The sequence below is a fragment of the Scyliorhinus torazame genome, chromosome 5 (genome assembly GCF_047496885.1).
Source record: "Scyliorhinus torazame isolate Kashiwa2021f chromosome 5, sScyTor2.1, whole genome shotgun sequence".
Classification (NCBI taxonomy): domain Eukaryota; kingdom Metazoa; phylum Chordata; class Chondrichthyes; order Carcharhiniformes; family Scyliorhinidae; genus Scyliorhinus; species Scyliorhinus torazame.
Window position 1 is genome coordinate 147,576,890 of NC_092711.1, and position 23,652 is coordinate 147,600,541.

Genomic DNA, 23,652 nt, shown 5'->3' on the forward strand with positions numbered 1-23,652 from the left:
TTAGCTGAAGGCCCTCCCCCGATGCTCCGCCCCTGATGGGCCAAGTTCCCAACTACGCAGTTGACGTGTGGTCCCAGCCGTGTGGGAAGTCGCATGGCAGCTGCAGACTGTGTGCAGCGGCACAAGTCGGCGGGCGGGGCGGCCTTCGGTGAGAGCTGGGGGGACTGGTGCCCCAGGAGTGGCGAGGGGAGGTCCAGAGGGGCACTATCTGTCAGGTCAGGTCCGCTCGCGGCCGACATGTTGTACAGCGCGACTGCTGCAGGTCGTCGCCATGCGCATGTGCGGCCACGGACCCGGCCATTCTCTGGCCGCTTATTTTGTGGAGGCCGTGCGTTTTACATGGCGCGGCTGTGAGCCCCTCTCCGGTCAGAGGATCGGTGCTGGGGCCTCGCCCATCTTTCCCATGGAGAATGTTTCAATTCTCTGTGAATAGCTTGCACAGCAAACTCAAGGTAAGATGAAGTAAAGAGGTTGGTTTATTTTTACACACACGGGGGTGAGAGGGGTTTCCCAACATCCACCCACTTTTGCACTCGTACAATAAACGGGGGATAAGGAAAAAGGAAGAGGGTTCCGGGAATGACCACAATAAAATACAAGTTATGGTTATCCATGTGTCCAGAATCCAAAGTCTAATGGAATGTTCCTTCAGTGGGAGGTTTACTGTTGCGGGAGATCCGTCTTTCCAGCAGTGAGACTTCCACGATGGGGGAAGACACGGAGACTGAGTCAGTCCGGGAGGAACAAGAGCCAATGTTTTAGCCATTTGCAGGTTTTTTAATTTATATTTTTATTGATGTTTTTCCATTTTAACAAATATCCAACAAAAGCTCAGGATTGGTGCAGCACAGCAGAAATGTCTCAGCAATACAGAAATACAGGAGAGGACAGGATGACGACAATACAGATAGATCAATGTAATCATTAAGTTTGGTGCATCCATATGTACCAATGGATAGACTGGAGAACAAGGGAGAAGAAGAAAAAGCCATGAAAACATGGTGAAACGGTGCACACCTTCCTACGCACCACCCACCAGAGTCCAGGATAAGATCACGGTGTCAGGTTCGGGAGGGCATCAGAACACATCTCTCCCAGCTCCAGTCATACCAGAGACATCAATACCATCTTTATGTCCCCTTCTCGGGTACAAGACCTGTCTGTACCTTTGCAGGAACTAGTCAACGATTCTTTAACCCCAAAATAACACACTTACATTTCAGAAAAAAAATCAACAAGGACACTCGTCCTAAAAGGTTGCAATAAAACCCCAACTCCAGCACAGCACAGAACAATCATCACTCAACACAATTACACAGAGAACACCAGCAAATATTCACACAATTGGTTCAAATTCTAATTGATGCAGCTTCCAAGTGACTAACAGAAACAGGATTTTAAAAAAAGTACTACCAAAAGCAGAGGATCTCAGGGTAACAGGAACCAAGATACAGCCCTGAGCACATGGACCCCTGACGCACGCCCCTCACCACAAGACAAAAAAGGTAAAAAGCTGCTCATTCAAAACCTCACTCAGCCTCTCAGGACACCCGGCCAAGAAGGAACTTCCCAAGCAAAAGGGGACAACAGGAAAGGGACCACAGTGCAAGACCTGGCCCGGCCCTGTACACCCTCGTACACAGGAGTCAGGCAAGCAAGGATAGTCACACTGTGCCAGGACACCCAACCTCACTCCTCTCTCACCACATCCGAGGGCAGCACACACAAGACGATTCATACCGTCCTCCACCAAGGAGATTCCACCCACAATGAGAGGAAAATTCGTCAAGACACCCAACAACTCGGCATCTCGGGAGGGGTGCGATCCTCCATCCCCACTCACGGCAAAGGAAACCCCCGTGATACAATATACCAAATCGGGGCCTACATCAGCACGCTACCGCCTCAAGGAAAAGTAACTTCAAAAGAGAGGAACACCAGGATTGGCCAAAGGATGCCAGGCAAGAACCAGCACCATATGTGATAAGTAGATTGTCATCTATATTATCATCTGTACGTAAATAATAATATATGGGGTTATTGGGTTGCGGGGATAAGGTGGAAGTGAGGGATTAATGTGGGTCGGTGCAGACTCGATGGGCCGAATGGCCTCCTTCTGCACTGTATGTTCTATGTAATCTATGTAATATGTATAACTGTTGTAGTTCCAACATCCGACCATCAGGTGGTGTGAGTATGCAGACACATGACCCGGACACACCCTATGTTCCAGGAGGTGTTGGTAAGGAGTTTGCAGCAGTCGCATATTCGAGTAGCTCTGTAGTATCTTACTGTAAGTTAGTGTTAGACCATTATTTCCAACTGTATTAATCTTAGACATTTTAGTAATTCGTTAGTGTAGTGTTAGTAATAAATAACTATGTTTATGAAACAAAGTCTAATTTTCTTTATTCACACGACAATATCAAGATTCAGCATCTGCCCAATGAAAGAACATTGCACCGTGCACCGTCACAAAACAGATACTCGGGGCAGAGCTGCGTAGCCTCATTGGCGTCAAAACACTGTCTCCCCACAGGAGACCCTGCTTCAACAAGGAGGGCATTCAGGAAGTCACTATATAATCCCACTTGGAGCAGGGTGCCTATCTCCCCCCTCAGCCTCACCCTCAGACCCAATGAGGGCTCAAACATCAATGATCCACAACACTCAAACTCTCACTCAAACCCTCCAACCCACAGGTTACTACCTCCCCAGTGGAACCTATCCCGAGAGGATTGATTGATGACTTGATTGATTTGTTTTATTGTTACGTGCACCGAGGGACAGTGAAAAGTATTGTTCTGCGTACAGTCCATACAAATCGTTCCAGACATGAAAAACAAAACATAGGACATAGATAAATACACAATGTAAATACATAGACACAGGCATCGGGTGAAGCATATGGAATGCAGTACTACTCAGTGGAGAAGGTGTGTGAAGAGATCAGTTCAGTCCATAAGAGAGTTATTCAGGAGTCTGGTGACAGCGGGGAAGAAACTGTTTTTTATCTGTTAGTGCGTGTTCTCAGACTTTTGCATCTCATGCCCGATAGAAGAGGTTGGAAGAGAGAATAACCCAGGTAGGAGAGGTCTTTGATTCTGCTGCCTGCTTTCCCAAGGTAGTGGGAGGTGTAGACAGAGTCAGTGGTTGGGAGGCGGGTTCACGTGATGGACTGGGCTGTGTTCACGACTCTCTGTAGTTTCTAATGGTCTTGCCTCGAGCAGTTGCCATACAGGCTGTGGAGGAGGACCAGAGGAGGAGCAGACCAGGGGCCTCCAAAGGGGACAACTCAGGGAGGGAAACTCACTCCACCACCCAACAGACCCTCCGCCCGACCCAATAAACACAGTTATTCCTGCCCTGCCCGAGCCAATCAAGTGACCACTGCCACTCCCAGGCAGCCAAGAGAATATTGAAGAAGACAAGTGGAACAAGGATTAACTGACCACACCCAGTTCCTCGTGCTCACTAGTTCCCTTGGTTCTCTCGTTTTTTTGGGATGATTTTCTGTGTCTTCCTCTGTGAAGACAGATACACATTGTTTAGTTTCTCTGACATTTCCTTATTCCCCGTTATAAACTCTCCTGTCTCTGTCTGGAATGGACCCACATTGGTCTTTGCTCATCTTTTCCTTTTCACATTCCTATAGGTGCTTTTCCTGTTGGTTTTTATGTTTCTCATCAGTTTGCTCTCATATTCTATTTTCTCTTTATCAGTTTCTTGGTCCTCCTTTGCTGAATTCTAAATCAATTCCCAATCCACAGGCATACGGCTATTTTGGCCTCTTTATGAGCCTCTTCCTTTGATCTAATGGAATCCTTAAATGTTCTGGTTAGCCACAGTTGCATCACTTTTCCTGTGGCTTTTTGTTCCTTAAAGGAGTCTACATTTGATGTCAACATGTTATACCTTAAAAATTAGTGATTGCCTGTCTATTGTCATACCTATTGTTGAAATGTCCCAATCTACCACAGACAACTTGTCTTTCAAACCTCGCCAGTTTCCTTTGTGAAAAACACGTGGATAATTAAACAAAGGAACCATGTAACCACCATAGCCCATCTTAATGGCAACGTGGCATGCTTTCAGAGGTTCCAAACAGAAATGGGAACTAAATATCTTCCAACCACCAAACACCCTTTCGCTCTGTGATCCTCGTTAAAGTTGAAGCCAGGAATTCACAACATGGCTCAATGATCATCAGCCACTGGAGGCAAATTTGTGAGACCAACCAGTCCAGCAGGAAGAAACCCTCCGCCCATCCCTTTTGAACTGACAGAATTAACAAAATGCAGTCCTGGATGCAATTGAGAGCAAAACAGCAGAATCCAACCCCTGTAATCAATTGTGAACTTGGTGTGTGAGCATGTGCGATGGAACACAAAATCACTCCCACACTGAGAGCAGATGAACGGCCTCTCCCCAGTGAGAACTGGCGGTGTCTCCATAGTTGGGATGGATCACTGAATATCTCACCTACTCAGCAGGTGAACGGCCTCTCTCCAGTGTGAACTCGCTGGTGTGTCCGCAGGTTGGATAACCAAGCAAATCTCTTCCCACACCGAAAGCAGGTGAATGGCCTCTCTCCAGTGTGAACCCGCTGATGTGACTTCAGGCTAGATGACTGAGTGAATCCCTTCCCACACTGAGAGCAGGTGAATGGTCTCTCTCCAGTGTGAACTCGCTGGTGGCTCTGCAGGTGGGATAATCGAGTGAATCCCTTCCCACACTGAGAGCATGCAAATGGCCTCTCCCCAGTGTGAACTCGCTGGTGTGTCCGCAAACTGGATAAACGAGCGAATCCCGTCCCACACTGAGAGCAGGTGAATGGCCTCTCCCCAGTGTGAACTTGCAGATGATTCTGCAGGGCGGATGAATATCTGAATCCCTTCCCACACTGAGAGCAGGCGAACGGTTTCTCCGCAGTATGAATTCGCTGGTGTGTCCGCAGGTTCCATAAGTGAGCGAATCCCTTCCCACACTGAGAGCAGATGAACGGTCTCTCTCCAGTATGAACTCGCTGGTGTGCACGCAGTTGGGATAACTGAGTGAATCCCTTCCCACACTGAGAACAGGTGAATGGCTTCTCCCCAGTGTGAACTCTCTGGTGTGCCTGCAGGGTAGATGAATGACTGAATCCCTTCTCACACTGAGAGCAAGTGAATGGCCTCTCCCCAGTGTGAACTCTCTGGTGTGTCTGCAAGCTGGATAACCGAGTGAATCTCTTCCCACATTGAGAGCAGGTGAACGGCCTCTCCCCAGTGTGAACTCGCTGGTGTTTCTGCAGGTCAGATAATTGAGTGAATCCTTTTCCACACTGAGAGCAGGTGAACGGCCTTTCCCCAGTGTGAATTCGCCGATGAATTTCCAGCACAGACGGAGCTGTGAATCCCTTCCCACAGTCCTCACATGTCCATGGTTTCTCCATGTTTTGGGTCTCCTCGTGTCTGTCCAGTTCGGAAATCAGTTGAGGCTTTGTCCACACACAGAACATGTGTACGGTCTCTCCCCGCTGTGAATGGTGCAATGTTTTTTCAGGCTGTGTAACTGGTTAAAGCTCTTTCCACAGTCAGTGCTCTGGAACACTTTCACTCGGGTGTGTGAGACTCGGTGTTTTTCCAGTCACAATGGTGTTTAAAATCTTTAAAGTTGACAGATGAGACAAACATTTCTCCTTCTAGATTCGAAGGCCAATGATATTCAGGTCCCAAGGAATTGAGTGACTGTCAGATCCAGACAACATGTATTAGATTTCTGTCTGTAATTCGTCCTCTTCGAATCTCCTGTTAAAACAATTTGCAAAAGACATCACTAGAAGTACGGATAGAAATTCAGAACAGACAATTCTAGTTTCTCTGGAACATTCTTTCCTCTTGCATTCCGCAACATCTGTAAATCTCCGTCCCACGCACTCTCCCTCCATTCTCACTCTGCTGTATCTAATATTCACCCTCCCAATTCTCCTGAAGGTGCTGACTCAGGCTGATTGACAGATCCATGCTCACTGCTTCCTGTCCTGGACACAAAGACCAGAACAAATCTGAGCTGCAGTCAGCCATTCGGTCCATCAAACCTGCTCAACCATTCAATGACAGCATTGGCCGATCTACCTCAGCAGCATTTTCCCACAGTCCCCCATATCCCTCGATATCTTCACTCCCTTGAAACGTTATCAATCTCTGATTTGAATATACTTGATGACTGAGGTTCCACCGTCCTCTGGGGTAGAGAATTCCAAATGCTGACAGGGGGAGTGAGGGGAAGATGGGTTTGCTGGTGGAATCATGCTGGGGTTGGCAGAATTAGCGGAGGATGATTTCTTCAATGCGTAGGCTGGTGGGGTGAAAAGTGAGGACAGTGGGGATTCTATCCGGGTACTGGGAGAGGAGCGAGCGGGAGGCAGAGGTGTGGGTGATGGGTCGGACACGGTTGAGAGCCCCGTCGACCACAGTGGGTGGGAAGCCACGGTTAAGGAAGAATGAAGACAAGTCAGCAGCACCGTTTTGGAAAGTGGCATCATCGGAATAGATGCGACGGAGGTGAAGGAACTGAGAGAATGGGATGGAGCCCTTACAGGATGTGGGGTGTGAAGAGCTGTAGTTGACGTAGCTGTGGGAGTCGTAAGTCTTTAATTGGTATTAGTGGACAGTCTATCTCAGAAATTGAAATAGAAAGGTCAAGGAAGGAAAGGGAAGTGTTGGAGACAGACCATGTGGAGGTGATAGAGGGGTGCAAACCGAAGCAAAATGAATATATTTTTCCAGGCTTTGTAGAACACCTCCAGTCCATCCGCAAGCAGTTCCCAGACCTTCCTGTCGCTTGCCATTTCAACTCACCGTCCTGCTCTCAGTCCACATGTCCGTCCTTGGCCTGCTGCAATGTTCAGGTGAAGCCCAGCGCAAACTGGAGGAACAGCACCTCATCTTCCGATTAAGCATGTTACACCCTTCCGGACTTAACATTGAGTTCAACAACCTCAGACTCTCCACCACCTTTACCCCATTTTTATTTTTGTTTCTTCCATTGATCGTTTTTTCCCACCCCATTATTTTCCTCCCCTCCCCCCATTCGAATTATTTCAAGTTGCCCGTTACACACTGCTCACCTTTATTCTGCCATTTGCACATTCTAACCTTTTTATGTATCACTATCAGCACTCACCTGAGGAAGGAGCAGTGCTCCGAAAGCTAGTGTTTGTGTTTGAAACAAACATGATGGACTTTAACCTGATCTTGTAAGACTTCTTACTGTGCGCACCTCAGTCCAACACTGGCATCTCCACTATCAGCACCCTTCTTAGACTGAATTACCACCATTTGCATTCCTTTTATCTTCTGTTCTCGACATCTTTGTCTATATCTCCACCTATTGCTGGCCCCTATCCAGCCCCACCGCTCCATTCCACCCATCCCCCACTACAGTACAAATCTGACCCCATTTCCAGTTCTCTCTAACTGTCACAAAGAGTCATGCAGACTCGAAACATTAGTTCCCTTTTCTCTCCACAGATGCCGTCAGACCATCTGAGATTGTCCAGTATTTTCTGTTTTTGTTTAAGATTCCAGCCTCCACAGTCATTTGTTTTCATAATATATCTAATCTGTACCATGTAAAAACACTAGACATATCTCTGTCCGACATTTATTTACTGTCCATTTAAATTTTAGCCAATTCTAATAATAATAATCTTTATTGTCACAAGTAGGCTTACATTAACACTGCAATGAAATTATTGTGAAAAGCCCCGAGTCGCCACATTCCGGCGCCTGTTATCCGGAGCACCCGGAGGAAACCCATGCAGACACGGGGAGAACATGCAGACTCCGCACAGACAGTGACCCAAGCCGGGAATCGAACCTGGGACCCTGGAGCTGTGAAGCAATTGTGCCAACCACTATGTTATCGTGCTGTTCGGGTACACAGAGGGAACATTCAGAATGTCCAAATTATCAGACAGTACGTCTTTCAGGACTTGTGGGAGGAAGCCGGAGCACCTGGAGGAAACCCGCGTAGACACAGGGAGAACTCTGGGGAACAACCCTTTTAATTGTGAACATTAGGAAAGAGACCACCCTTTTAGCCAAACAAATAAATGTGTCAAGCTGAGGGAGCAAAGGAAGTCAATGTCTTTAAGAGAGAGAGACCTGGGCCAAGCTTTGCAGAGTCTGCACCCTCCCTGGATTCACTTCCTTTCCGTTCAGCTGCTGCAAGTCACCAATTGTAGGTCAGAACGAGAAAAGAAATGAAAAGGGGGAGAAAAGAAAGTGTTTTACTCACAGATGTTGGAGACAGGAAGAAGTTTCAGCCTGTGTCATGGTCAGTCTTCAATAACACGTCTGCCTTCTGATTGGCTGGAGGACCAGAGTCCTTCCGGTCCTCCCACTTTTCCATTGGCCAATACCTCAGCAGGAAGGTCAGAGTGCGGGCTTTCCTCCACACATGCGCAGCTACCCCTCACTCTTGGACATGCGCAGTACGTGATCACCCGCCCGTGCGGCGGATAGAGCGGGTTCCCCAGCGCGGGGTATTGTGGGAGCTGCGGCCGACACTGTCCAAACTCCTGGGACTGGGATGAAAAATGGAGGAGGGACAGTGACCTCACCCTGACACAAAGTACATGTTGGTAGTCACGGCGATTGATTGTGACGTTCGCCCTTAGTACTTGGGGAGGGCAATAGGTGAGAGTGAAACTGAATCCGAGAGTCAGCATCTTCACGGGAGAGACTTGGGGAAAAGCAGGAGGACAGAAGGATAAATTAGTGTTAAAATCAATAGTGAGGAGAGCATGGGTGGGGGTCAGACATTTATAGTTTGAGAGGAAGAAGGCTTTTCTGTGACAACTAGCATTGTCAGTTGTGAATTTCTATTCTGTAATCACAGCGATGACGTTTAAAAAAAACATTTTTTTATATAGATTTACAGTACCCAATTATTTTTTTCCAATTAAGGGGCAATTTAGCATGGCCAATCCACCTAACCTACACATCTTTTTGGGTTGTGGGGGTGAGACCCACGCAGACACGGCGAGAATGTGCAAACTCCACATGGACAGTGACCCAGGGCCAGGAGTGAACCCAGGTCCTCAGCACCGTGAGGCAGCAGTGCTGACCACTATGCCACCCTGATGATGTCAATCCTATTACACCCATTAAAGTCTCTATCAGGTCAGTCTTCAACCTTCTCTTCCCCAGGGGAAATATCCCCAACCTGTTCAATATCTCCTGAAACTTACACTCTCAGTTCTGATATCATCCTTGTTAATCTTTCTTGCACATCCTAGAGGCTCTATCTCTGTTTTAAAGGGTATATAATAAATATTTAGATTCGGGTTAATTTGGTTGAAGGTGCCTTATTTACTCAGCTCCAAATTGACCCTCTAAAATGCTTCAATTCGAAAGAGGTTTAACAATCAGGCAAGAGCAAAATGGCGGCGGGCGGAGACCAGGCAGCGTGGAGGCAGTGGGCGGAGGAGCAACAGGAGGGTATCCAGCGCTGCCTCAGAGAGATTAAAACGGACCTGCTAGAGCCGATGAAGGCTTCTATTGATAAGCTGCTGGAGACACAGAAGGCCCAGGGGGTGGCGATCCGTGAGGCTCGACAAAAGATCTCTGACAATGAGGAAGAGATCTTAGGCCTGGCGGTAAAGGTGGAGGCGCACGAGGCGCTCCACAAGAAATGGCAGGAGCGGTTCGAGGAGATGGAGAATCGGTCGAGGCGGAAGAATCTGCAGATTCTGGGCCTCCCGGAGGGGCCGGATGTGGGGGCCTATGTGGTCACCATGTTGAACGCGCTGATGGGAGCGGGGTCCTTCCAGGGGCCCCTGGAGCTGGGAGTGTTGGCGAGGAGGCCCAAGGCTAACGAGCCTCCGCAGGCGGTGCTGGTGCGGTTCCATCGGTTCGTCGATCGGGAGTGTGTGCTCAGGTGGGCCAAGAAGGAGAGGACCAGCCGGTGGGAGAACGCGGAGGTTCGGATATATCAGGACTGGAGTGCGGAGGTGGCGAAGAGGAGAGCCGGGTACAATCAAGCGAAGGCGGTGCTGCACAGGAACGGGGTGAAGTTTGGCATGTTGCAGCCGGCGCGATTGTGGGTTACCTACAAGGACCGGCACCATTATTTTGAGTCTCCAGAGGAGGCGTGGGCCTTTGTTCAGGCTGAGAAGCTGGACACAGACTGAGGGTCGGGATGGGCGATTGGGGACTGCGGTGGATATGTTATGCCTATTTTTTCCCCGCGCCGAAGACTAGGGGGGCGGGGCCGGGACGGGGAAGCGAGGATTGTTTCCCGCGTTTAGAACGGAGGGGGAGAGCCTGTTGATGGGGAGCGGGAGAGGAGGGTGTGCCACACAATGGGAGGAGTCGAAGGGGAGGCGGGAGTGGCCGGGGTCAGCAGGAGTCTGCTGACTTGCGGAAGTGCAATGGGGGGAGTACACCAGCTAGGATGGGTCCTAGCCCGGGGGGGAGGGGGGGGTCGAGTTGCTGCTGCTTAGGTCAAGGAGGAGCTGGAGCGAGTGGGGGGGGGGGTCGAGACGGGGGTATGCCGCTGTGGGGAACGGGCCGGGTGTGGGGTGCGGGCGTGTGGCTGGCCGAGGAGGGGTCATGGCTAGTCGGCGGGGGAGGGGGGCGGGTAACCCCCTGATCCGGCTGATAACCTGGAATGTAAGGGGACTTAATGGGCCGGTTAAGCGGGCCCGCGTGTTTGCACACCTGAAGGGGCTTAAGGCAGATGTGGTTTGCTCCAGGAGACACACCTGAAGGTGGCAGACCAGGTAAGACTGAGGAAAGGGTGGGTAGGTCAGGTGTTTCACTCAGGGCTAGATGCCAAAAATCTTGATCTTGGTGGGAAAGAAGGTGTCATTCGAGGCGTCGAGCATTGTGGCAGATAATGGCGGTAGGTACATAATGGTAAGTGGTAAGTTGCAGGGAGAGAGGGTGGTCGTGGTCAATGTGTATGCTCCGAACTGGGACAATGCGGGTTTTATGCGGCGTATGTTGGGTCGGATCCCAGACTTGGAAGTGGGGGGCCTGATAATGGGGGGAGACTTTAACACGGTGTTGGATCCGGCACTGGATCGCTCCAGGTCTAGGACGGGTAGGAAGCCGGCGACGGCTAGAGTGTTGAGGGGATTTATGGACCAAATGGGAGGGGTGGACCCTTGGAGATTTGCAAGGCCGGGGGCTAGGGAATTTTCATTCTTCTCACACGTCCATAAGGCTTATTCTCGAATCGACTTTTTCATTTTGAGTAGGGCGCTGATAGCGAGAGTAGAGGATACCGAGTATTCGGCAATAGCCATTTCGGACCACGCCCCGCATTGGGTGGACTTGGAGATGGGGGAGGAGAGGGACCAGTGCCCGCTGTGGCGCTTGGAGGTGGGGCTGTTGGCGGACGGGGAGGTGAGCGAGCGGGTCCGAGGAAGTATAGAGAGGTACTTGGAGACCAACGACAACGGGTAGGTCCGAGTGGGGATGGTATGGGAGGCACTGAAGGCGGTGGTGAGGGGAGAGCTGATCTCCATCAGGGCCCACAAGGAGCGGAGGGAGCGGGGAGGAGAGGGAGAGGCTGGTGGGGGAGATGGTGAGGGTAGACAGGAGGTATGCGGAAGAGCCTGAGGAAGGATTGTTGAGGAAGAGGCGCAGCTTCCAGGCCGAATTCGACCTGGTGACCACCAGGAAGGCGGAGGTGCAGTGGAGGAAGGCCCAGGGGGCGGTCTACGAGTATGGGGAAAAGGCAAGCCAGATGCTGGCGCATCAACTTCGGAAGCGGGACACAGCTAGGGAGATCGGGGGAGTTAAGGACAGGGGAGGGAGCGTGGTGCGGAGTGGGGTTGGCATCAATGGGGTCTTCAGGGACTTCTACGAGGAATTGTACCGATCCGAGCCCCCACGGGAGGAGGGAGGGATGGGCCGTTTCCTGGACCAATTGAGGTTTCCAAAGGTGGAAGAGGGACTGGTGGCGGGACTGGGGACCCGATTGGGCTGGAGGAGCTGATCAAAGGGATAGGAAGCATGCAGGCGGGGAAGGCACCGGGGCCGGACAGTTTCCCGGTCGAATTCTATAAAAAATATATGGACCTGTTGGGCCCGCTGTTAGTTAGGACCTTTAATGAGGCAAAGGAGGGGAGGGGGCTTTACCCCAGACGCTGTCCCGGGCACTGATCTCCTTGATCCTGAAGCGGGACAAGGATCCCCTGCAATGTGGGTCTTAAAGACCAATTTCCTTGCTAAATGTAGATGCCAAGGTGCTGGCGAAGGTCTTAGCCATGAGGATTGAGGATTGTGTGCCGCAGATCATCCATGAAGACCAGACGGGGTTTGTGAAGGGGAGACAGTTGAACGCGAATGTGCGGAGGCTTTTGAACGTTATCATGATGCTGGCGAGGGAGGGGGAGGCGGAGATAGTGGTGGCGATGGACGGGTAGAGTGGGGGTACCTGTGGGAGGTGCTGAAGCGGTTCGAGTTTGGGGAGGGGTTTGTCAGGTGGGTTAGGCTGTTGTATGAGGTCCCGATGGCGAGTGTGGCCACAAATAGGAGGAGGTCCGAGTACTTTCGGTTGCACCGAGGGACGAGACAGGGGTGTCCCCTGTCCCCCCTGCTCTTCGTACTGGCGATTGAACCCCTGGCTATGGCACTGAGAGAGTCGAGGAACTGGAGGGGGTTGGTGCGGGGTGGGGAGGACCATAGGGTGTCGCTTTATGCGGACGACCTGCTGCTGTATGTGGCGGACCCGGTGGGAGGAATGCCAGAGGTAATGAGGATCCTTAGGGAAATCGGGGACTTTTCGGGGTACAAGCTCAATATGGGGAAGTGCGAGCTGTTCGTAGTTTTAGCTAGGGGACCAGGAGAGGGGGATTGGCGAGCTCCCACTAAAAAGGGCGGAGAGGAGCTTCAGAGATTTGGGGGTCCGGGTGGCCAGGAGCTGGGGGGCCCTGCATAGGCTTAACTTTACAAGGCTGGTGGAGCAAATGGAGGAGGAGTTCAAGAGGTGGGATGCGTTGCCGCTGTCCTTGGCGGGTAGGGTGCAGTCAATCAAAATGACGGTGCTCCCAAGGTTTTTGTTCCTGTTCCAGTGCCTCCCGTGTTTATCCCAAAGGCTTTTTCAGGCGGGTTAACAGGAGTATAATGGGGTTTGTGTGGGCGCGAGGGACTCCGAGGGTGAGAAGGGTGTTCCTGGAGCAGAGTAGAGATAGGGGGGGGCTGGCGCTGCCCAACCTCTGTGGGTACTACTGGGCCATCAATGCGACGATGGTGTGCAAGTGGGTGATGGAGGGGGAGGGGGCTGCATGGAAGAGGCTGGAGACGGCGTCCTGTGTGGGTACGAGTCTGGGGGCGCTGGCAACGGCGCCGCTGACGCTCCCTCCAAGGAGGTATACCACGAGCCCGGTGGTGGCCCTCAAAATGTGGGGGCAGTGGAGGCGGCATAGGGGGAAGTAGGGGCCTCGGCGTGGACCCCATTACGGGGGAACCACCAGTTCGCCTCAGGAAGAACAGGTGGAGGGTTTTCGGGGTGGCACAGGGCAGGGATACGAAAGTTGGGGGACCTGTTTGTGGACGGAAAGTTCGCGAGCTTGGGTGAGCTGGAGGAGAAGTACGGGCTCCCCCCCCCCGGGGAACACCTTCAGGTACTTACAGGTAAGGGCGTTTGCCAGACGGCAGGTGGTGGAATTCCCGTGGCTACTGCCACACACAGTACAGGACAGGGTGATCTCGGGGGTGGGGAGGGTGGGAGTGGGAAAGATCTCGGAAACTTACCAGGTGATGCAGGAGGAGGAGGAGGCCTCGGTGGTGGAGTTGAAAGGTAAGTGGGAGGAGGAGTTGGGAGAGGAGATCGAAGAGGGGACGTGGCAGATGCTCTAGGAAGGGTCAATTCTTCCTCTTCGTGCGCGAGGCTCAGCCTCATACAGTTTAAGGTGCTGCACAGGGCACACATGACCGGGACAAGGATGAGCCGGTTCTTTGGGGGTGAGGACAGGTGTGTTAGGTGCTCAGGGAGCCCAGCAAATCACACTCATATGTTCTGGGCATGCCCAGCGCTGGAGGAATTTTGGAAGGGCGTAGCGAGGACGGTGTCGAGGGTGGTAGGATCCAGGGTCAGACTGGGCTGGGGGCTCGCAATATTTGGGGTGGCAGAGGAGCCGGGAGTGCAGGAGGCGAAAGAGGCCGGAATTCTGGCCTTTGCGTCCCTGGTAGCCCGGCGAAGGATTCTCCTTCAGTGGAAAGATGCGAGGCCCCCAAGCGTGGAATCCTGGATCAGCGATATGGCAGTGTTCATTAAATTGGAGAGGGTGAAATTCGCCTTGAGTGGGTCGGTGCAAGGGTTCTTTGGGCGGTGGCAACCGTTCTTAGACTTTCTGGTAGAACGCTAGACATTGGTCAATGGCAGCAGCAGCTCGGGGGGGGGGGTTTACTTTATTTTTGTTTATGTTATTTACACTGGAGGGTCTGAGGGGGTGTATACACCTGTTGTGTTAAGTCGGGGTGTTAATGTTAATTTATTATTTATGTACAGGGGGAGGGGTTTGGGGGGTTGCTTTTTTAGATTGTGTTTTGTACTTAACCCTGTTGGGTTCTTTTTTCTTTCTCATTTTGTTATTGATATTTTATGAAAACCTTTAATAAAATTTTTTTTTTTTTTTTTAAAGTTAGGCAACAGAGAGAACAGGAACAGATTTTCACACCACAATCGGACGTGCACCATTACCCCCTCCTCCAACTCTCTTTACCAAAGTCTCCTCAAACTGCTCCTTTCACAGATAAAAGCCCTGTCTGTACCAGAGTTGGATAAAGTCAACAACACATAAACCCTCCCAAAAGAACAAAAATACAAAAGAATCACCACCACAATAGATCCGAGGGGACATTCCTCAATAAGACTGAGGACCCGGAGGATTAACCCCACGGCCAGACTGTTGTTACCCTCAGGATACCGTCTCCAAAATGAGGAGAAGAAAAGTAACTTTTATAAATTGTTTTTACAGGATATTAGAAGAGGAGGAATTACAGACAGAAATCTCAAACATCACGTCTCAATCTGGCTGAGTCTCTCAATTCCTTGGAACTGGATGTCATCGGACTTTGAATCGAGAAGGAGACATGTTTGTCTTTTCTGTCAGCTTCAAAACATCAGTGTGACTGGAAAAGCACCGAGACACACACACCCGAGTGAGCGTGTTCCAGAGCACTGACTGTGGAAAGAGCTTTAACCAGTTACGCAGCCTGAAAAAACATCACACCATTCACAGCGGGAGAGACATTACACATGTTGTGTGTGTGGATGAGGCTTCAACTGATCGACAAACCTGGAGAGACACGAGGAAACCCACACCCTAGAGAAACGGTGGAAATGTGACGATTGTGGGAAGGGATTCAGGGCCCCATCTCAGCTGGAAGCTCATCGGCGCATTCACACTGGGGAGAGGCCGTTCACCTGCTCTGTGTGTGAGAAGGGATTCGGTGATTCATCCACCCTGTGGAGACATCAGCGAGTTCACACTGGGGAGAGGCTGTTCAAATGCTCTCAATGTGAGAAGGGATTCGGTGATTCATCCACCCTGTGGAGACATCAGCGAGTTCACACTGGGGAGAGACCGTTCACCTGCTCTCAGTGTGAAAAGGGATTCACTCAATCATCCGACCTGCGGAGACATCAGCGAGTTCACACTGAGGAAAGGCCGTTCACCTGCTCTCAATGTGAGAAGGGATTCGGTGATTCATCCACCCTGTGGAGACATCAGCGAGTTCACACTGGGGAGAGGCCTTTCACCTGCTCTCAGTGTGAGAAGGGATTCACTCACTTATCCGGCCTGCAGAGACACCAGCGAGTTCACACAGGGAAGAAGGCGTTAACCTGCTCTTAGTGAGAGAAGGGATTCAGATATCCATAAACCCTGCGGGAACAGTAGCGAGTTCACACCTGGAAGAAGCCATTCACCTGCTCTGAGCAGGGGAAACATTCAATGATCCGTCCCAACTACGGAGACACTCACGAGTTAATTCTGGCGAAAGACCATTCATCTGCACTCAATGTGGGGGAGGGGTTTTGTGATTCATCACACCTGTTGTGACTCCCAACAAGTTCACAATAAATTACAGATGTTGGCTCCGTTGTTATTGCTTCTGCTCTCACTGACATCCAGGACTGCATTTTGTTCATTCTGACATCTGGTGAATGGTGATGATTGGAGGGTTTCTTTCTGCTGGACTGGCCGGTCTAACACGCCTGCCTCCGGTGGGCTGACCATTTTTTAGGCTAGTTGCGATTACCTGGTTCCAAGTTTGACGAGGAGCACTGAATGAAAAGGTGTTTGCACGTTGGAAGATATTTAGTTCCCAAAGCAGCCATGTTGCCATGAAGATGGGCTATGGTGGTTACATGGTTCTTTTGCCTAATTTATCTGGGTGTTTCTCGCAGAAGGAAATTGTCATGGTCTGAGGGGCAAGTTGTCTGTGGTACATTATGAAATTACAAGAAACATATCACTGAAAGTGGCAACGCAGGTGGATAAGGAGCTAAGAAGGCAGATGGCATGCTTGTCTTCATTGGTCGGGGCATTGAGTATAAAAATTGGCAAGTCATGCTGCAGCTGTACAGAACCACAGTTAGGCCACACGTGGAATATTGCCTCCAATTCTGGTCACCACATTACCAAAAGGATGTGGAGGCTTTGGAGAGAGTACAGAGGAGGTTTACCAGGATGTTGCCTGGCCTGGAGAGTATTAGCTGTCAGAGGAGGTTGGATAAATTTGGATTGTTTTCACTCAAACGATGGAGGTTGAGGGATGACCTGATAAAAGTTTACGGACAGAGTGGATAGTCAGAAGCTTTTTCCCAGGTTGGAAAAGTCAATTACCAGGTGACATAGATTTACGGTGCGAGGGGCAAAGTTTAGAGGAGATTTGCGAGGGAAGTTTTTTACACAGAGGGTGGTGAGTGCCTGGAACTCGCTGCCGGAGGAGGTGGTGGAAGCAGGTACGATAGTGACGTTTAAGAGGCATCTTGACGAATACATGAATCGGATGGGAATAGATGGATACAGACCCTGGAAGCACAGAAGATTTTAATTTAAACAGACATCATGATCCGAGCAGGCTTGGTGGGCCGAAGGGCCTGTTCCTGTGCTGTACTGTCCTTTGTTCTTTGTTGTTCTTTGTATGACGATAGACAATAGACAGGCAACCACTCACATTTTATTTACATAAAATATAGATTCCTTTCAGAAGCAAAAGTGAAGCTATCGTGGCTAACAGGAAACGTTAAAGATGCCATTAGATCAATGGAGGAGACAATATAGTCGTGAGCCTGAGGAGTGGGAACTTGTTATAGAATTCAGCAAAGGAGGACCAAGAAACTGATCAAGAGAAAATAGAATATGAGAGCAAACTGGGGAGAACTGGAAAAGCTCCTATCGGAAAAGGAAAAGATTAACAAAGACCAATGTGGGTCCATTCCAGGCAGTGAAGGAGAGTTTAAAGTGGGGAATAAGGAAATGGCAGAGAAACTAAACAATGTGTGTTTGTCTTCACAGAGGAAGATACAGAAATTGTCCCAAAAACACGAGAGAACCAAGGGGACTAGTGAACACGAGGAACTGAAAGAGATTAGTATTAGTGAAAAAGTAGCACTGGAGAAAATAATGTGGTTGAAAGTTAATAAATCCCCAAAAGCTGATGCTCCACATCCCAGAGTGTTGAAAGAGGCGGCTGGAGAGATAGTGGATACATTGGTGATCATCTTTCAAAATTCTATAGATTCTGGAATGGTTCTTGCAGATTGGAAGGTGGTAAATGTAACACCAATATTTAAGGAGAGAGAGAAAACAGGGAACCACAGACCCTTTAGCCTGACATCAGTAGGAGGGAAAATGCTACAATTTATTATAAAGGATGTGATAACATACGAATTAGGAGCAGGAGTAGGCCACTCGGCCCCTCGAGCCTGCTCCACCATTCAATAAGTTCCCGGCTGATCTGATTGAAACCTCAACTCCACAGAGGCTCCTTAGAAAATAAATCTTTGTAGAGCGTAATAATATTCTTTATTATAATCATCTTTATTATTGTCACAAGTAGGCTTACATTAACACTGTAATGAAGTTACTGTGAAAATCCGCCAGTCACCTCACTCCGGCACCTGTTCAGGTAACGGAGGGAGAATTCAGAATGTCCAATTCACCTAACAAGCACGTCTTTTGGGACTTGTGGGAGGAAACCGGAGTACCCGAAGGAAACCACGCAGTTTTGGGGAGAACACGCAGACTCTGCACAGACAGTGACCCAAGCCGGGAATTGAACCCAGATCCCTGGAGCTGTGAAGCAACAGTGCTAACCACTGTGCCTCCATGCCACTGAGTCAGTTATGGGGAACAAGGAAATGGTAGAGGAGTTAAACAGATATTTTGCATCAGTCTTTACGGTGGAAGATACTTTGAATATCCCATTAATACTAAAGAATATGGAGGAAGCAATTAAATACCATCGTTGGAGAAGTTGTATTGGACAAACTAATGGGGATAAGATTAGTCCCCTGGATGGCTGCATCCTAGGATCCTAACAGAAATGGCTACAGAGATAGTGGATGCATTAATTGTAATTTTCCCAAAATCCTTGAATTCTGTAGAAGTACCAGAGGATTGGAAAACTGCCAATGTGACAGCCCCCCAATTCAAAATGGGAGGGAGGAAAATAACGAGGCACTCTAGGACGAATAGCCTAACATTTATTATTGAAAAAATGTTGGAATCAATTATTAGGAAGTAATAGCAGCACATTCAGAAAATCTGCATCTAATCAAGCAGAGTCAGCATGGCTTTGTGAAAGAGAAACCGTGTCTGATTAATTTATCAGAGTGTTTCAAGGAAGTCTCAACCAGAGTGGATAGAGGGGGACCAGTAGATGTGTTGTATTTAAACTTCCAGAAGGCCGTTGACAAGGTATCTCACAAAACGTTAAGGCATGAGATAAGATCCCATGGTGTTAGCATGGATAGAGAATTGGCTAATAAGCAGGAAACAGCGAGTGGGGATAAGGGGTGCTTTTTCAGGTTGGTGACCTGTAACCAGTGGGGTTCCACAGGGATCAGTCCTGGGATCGCAACTGTGTAGAATTTATATTAATGATTTGGAGGAAGGAAGCGAATGTACTGTGCCCAAATTTGAAGACAAAAATAGTTGGAAAGGCAAGTTGCGAGGGGGATACTAACAGTTTGCAAAGAGATTGAGAGGTTGAGCAAGTGGACAAAAAGTTGCCACATGGAGCATAATGTGGGAAAATGTGAAGTTCATTTTGGAAAGGAGAACAAAAGAACAGTATTATTTAAATGGAGAAAAACTGCAGAAAGCTGCAACACAAAGGGACTTGGGGGAACTTCTGCACGAAACACAGAACTGCCTGCCTCTGAAGTTGGTGGTAGCAGTGATTTAAAAATATGTTTCTGGAACATACCTCTTCATTCACCTGAGGAAGGAGCAGCGCTCCGAAAGCTAGTGACATCGAAACAAACCTGTTGGACTTTAACCTGGTGTTGTAAGACTTCTTACTGTGCTCACCCCAGTCCAACGCCGGCATCTCCACATCTTAAAAATGAAAAACATTCAGAGTATCCAGTTTTTTCCAATTAAGGGGCAAATTAGCATGGCCAATTTACCTACACTGCACATCTTTTTGGGTGTGGGGGTGAGACACACACAACATGGGGGGGAATGTGCAAACTTCATGCGGTCAATGTCCCGGGTTCTTGGCGCCGTGAAGCAGCAGTGCTAACCACTATGCCGCCCTGACGGTAGCAGAGATGATTAACAATTTCAAAAGGAAATTAGATATGTACATGAAGTAAATAAACTTTCAGGGGAAGAGGAATATCAAGGGGAAATGGTACTGATTGTATCGGTCTACTGAGTCGGAATGGACAAGTTACTGAATGGACCTGTTCTGTGCCGTAATGACTCTGGGCGGGATCCTACGTTTCGCCGGCAGCGCACTCACACCCGCGGGTTACCCAATGGCATGGGGGTGCTCACAATGGGAAACCCCATTGGTCGTCTGCCCGGACAGAGCATCCCGCTGCCAGCGGGGGTGCACCACAGCAGAAAACGGGTGTAGCGGAACAGAGAATTCAGATTCTATGTCTGGAAATATATAACATAGCTACAGTACTATATTACAATACTAGAAATATTAATAAATATACTTTATTCCAGAATCCAAAAAGAATCTGTACCATAACAACACGAGACATATCTCTGTCCGACATTAATTTACTGCCCCTTAAATGTCAACTATCTCCTGGGGAAAGCAGCCCTTTAATTGTGAACATTGGGAAAGAAACCATCCTTTTAGCCAGACAAATAAATGTGTCAAGCTGAGGAAGCAAAGGATGTCAATGTCTTTAAGCGAGAGAGAGCGACCTGGGTCAACCTTTGCAGAGTCTGCACACTCCCTGGATTCGCTTCCTTTCCCTTCAGTTGCTGCAAGTGACCAATTGGAGGTGAGAATGAGAAAAGGAAAGAGGGAGAAAATAAAGTGTTTTACTCACAGATGTTTGATACAGGAGGAGATTTCAGTTTGTGTGAAGGTCAAGGTTTCAGTCGGAAGTCAGAAGGCGGGTTCTTTCTGCACATGCGCGGTTTCCCTCTCCTTTGAACATGCGCAGTACCGGGCCACAGGCCCGCGCAGCCGATAGAGCGGTTTCCAGGGCGCGGCGGATTGTGGGAGCCCCGGGCGCCATTACTCATCCAGAGCCCAGTCTCCAAACGCCTGGTACTGGGATGGAACGGGGCCGAGCGGAATAACATGTGGGTAGTCCCCTCACCCCTTCCCAGAATCCCACCATCCATTTCCTCTTGTAAACCCCTCACCCAGTGTCAATCCCCTCCCCCACCATTCACAACTCCCAGGTCCATTGAAACCTGTTTGACCAGGCTCCCATCACACTCCCGTTCACTAATCACCCTACATTTCCTCGTGTGGTAATCCCTGCCAGAGCCCCCTCCTCGCCACCCCCTCCTCAGTAACCCAGCCCCACGTGCTCAAAACCCACCTCCTTGAAGCCAAGAAACAATACAGAACCGCACCCATAAGGAAAAAAAACACCCCCCCCCCCCAATCAAGAGTCAGGAACAAAACCCCAATCAAATAGAAAACCCTCAATAAGAGAATACAATCCCCGTCCCACCAACCAAGCACAAATCCCAACTCTCATCTCAGTCTCAGTCCTTCAGCCTTAACGAACGCCTCCGCCATCTCAAAATAAAAGTCCTTCGAGTTATGAGTGACTCTCAGCTTTGCTGGGTAGACCACTCAAAATCTCACTCTGCTGCCGTCCAATGTCCCCTTCACCCGTCCAAAGGCCACCCCCTTCTCGTCAACTACTCCGTCAGATCTTGGTATCTGCATCTACCAACACCTTCCCACTTCATATCCGCTAACTAATGGCATTCTGCTCTTTTACTGCTCTGGTGGGGAATGCCACCCGAGGCTGCACTTAGCATTATTCCTGCACTGAGGATCTCCTCAGTGCAGGATGATATTGGGATGCCATTTTTAAATGGTGTCCCGAGCTCTTGACCACCTGACTCGACTCCTGGAACCCCCAATGTCCCAACTCACCTATATGGGTTCCTCGGGCCTCCCCACACCACCGCACATGGGCAGTGCACCCCCAGGCTTGATCCCCAGTGCGAGCAAAATGCCAGCCTGACACCTTGGCACTGCCCGTGTGTACCCTGCCAACCTGACAGTGCTACCTGGGAACTCCAGGGTGCCAGGCTGGCATCTGGGTGGCACTGCCAGCGTGCCTACATGGCATTGCTAGGGTGCCTAGCTCAAAACCTTCTCCTTCACGTGGTAGCTGTGGAAGCAGACTATAACCGCCCTTGGTGACTCATTCACTCCTGACTTTAGCCTGAGTGACCAATGTGACCTGTCCCACTCAGAGCGGAGTGTGCTCCCCCCTCCCCCATCAACACAGCAAAAATCTTTGCAAAGTACTCGGTTGGCCTCAGGCCCTCCGCCCCTCAAGCAGGCCCACCATTCCCAAAAATTGCCTCCTTGACCAGTTCTGCAGGTCCCCTACCTTAGCTCTGAGCCTTTTGTTGACCTCCGTCACCCTCCACAGCTCCTCACCCATCGAGGTGAACTGGTCACTGTGTTGCGACACTGTCCCCTCCACCCTCTTCAACTTCTGTCCTTGCTCCCGCACTTCGACAGACGTCTTCATCTCTGCCGTCTTTACCAGGGCAATCGCCTCCTTCACCCACTCTAAAGTGAAGCTGTCATCCCCCTCCGAAGCACCTGTAAATGCTTGGCAAACAGCCTTTCCAACTCCACTGTAGCGATAAGACCCTGTTTGTGCTAAAATGACTGATTGCAGCCATGATGGGAAGCTTTTGGTCAATTTGAAATGAGGCCTGGTACCTTTTGACTGGTGACCTATTTAGAGTCTGCAATGCACTGATGGAAAAGATGGTGAAATGCCGAGCAGAACCTGAGTTGACACCTTTAACTACAATGTCTGAAGAATGGATCTATGGTTAGAAGAAAGATGTCATTCAACAGTTCGAAGTAGAGTAAATTTGACCTGTCTGGGACACTGGTCAGAAGGAGTATAAGAACCAAGCATCGATGATTCCGTTTCAGCGACGACCGAGGATTGGTCGGGACAAATGGGTGATGGCTCAGAGAATAGAACAGACCTCCAAGAGGAATGTGGCCAATTCAGTTCAAAGGGGTAATATCTACTTATGTCTGAAGCTCTGACATCACCTTGGTCAGAGTTTCCACGGTGAGGGGAGCGGCCCCACACGACGACCCAGCCCTGGCCATCTTCCTTCCTGCAGGACTCACAGCAGCACTCGCTGGCGGACCTTCGCTCGCCCCCTTCTTTCCAGCACCTTTCCTCTGGGACTTCGACATTCGTCAGCCTCCTTATGCCTCCCCTCAACAACTCATCTAAAAACTGACCCAAAACTGGGCATAAACATCCAAAAATATGAGACTCTCGCAGGAGCCACCTAACGTGCGACATCCACCAACGTGTTGTCACCGGAAGTCCCCGGAATGAACAATATCAATATGATACCAGCATCTCCATATTAACGACAGGCCATTCATCTGCTCTGTCAATGGACAGAGCTTCTCTCAGTCAGGCAGCCTGCTGGCACTGGGGACAGGACATTGGAAAATGTTCCAGGAGTGGGATGGAATTCAGCCAATCCTCCAGCCTGTTGACACACCAGCGGGTTCAAACTGGGGAGCTGCTGTTTACATGTTCTCTGTGCAGATAGAGAGTCACTCACTTATCCCACTTCCTGACACACCAGTGACTTCATGTTTGACTGCAGGGGTTGGACTCTGCTGAGGGAAATATTCACTCTATCTGAGCCCCTCAGAATTACACACAACTCAATTCATTCTCCCCTCAGCCTCCTCTGTTCCAATGAGAACAACCCCAGCCTCTCCAATCTTTCCTCATAGTTAAAATTCTCCCTCCTGGGTAACATCATCATAAATCCCCTCTGCAGCCTCTCTCGTGTGATCACATCCTTCCTGTAATGTGGTGACCAGAACTGTCCACAGTGCTCCGGCTGTGGTCTAACTGGTGTTTGATCCAGTTCCAGCACAATCTCCCTGTTCTTATATTCTCGGCCCTCTGCTT

At 49.8% G+C, this 23,652-nt stretch overlaps 1 protein-coding gene across 2 annotated transcripts in view; it reads right to left on the minus strand.

Moving 5' to 3' along the window:
* Nucleotides 1-2,392: 2,392 nt before the first annotated feature.
* LOC140420028 (uncharacterized) overlaps nt 2,393-23,652 on the minus strand; it is a 77,719-nt gene continuing 56,459 nt past the window's right edge. Inside the window, exons 1-2 of one of the 2 annotated variants that reach the window (XM_072504049.1) lie at nt 8,284-8,340; nt 2,393-5,789 (exon numbers count right to left, since the gene is read on the minus strand). In XM_072504049.1, coding sequence (XP_072360150.1) covers nt 4,487-5,500 — 1,014 coding nt within the window. In that variant the 5' untranslated portion in view covers nt 5,501-5,789; nt 8,284-8,340 and the 3' untranslated portion in view covers nt 2,393-4,486. Of the gene's footprint in view, nt 5,790-8,283; nt 8,341-23,652 lie in introns of those variants that run through there. The other variant, XM_072504050.1, reaches the window with a different exon arrangement.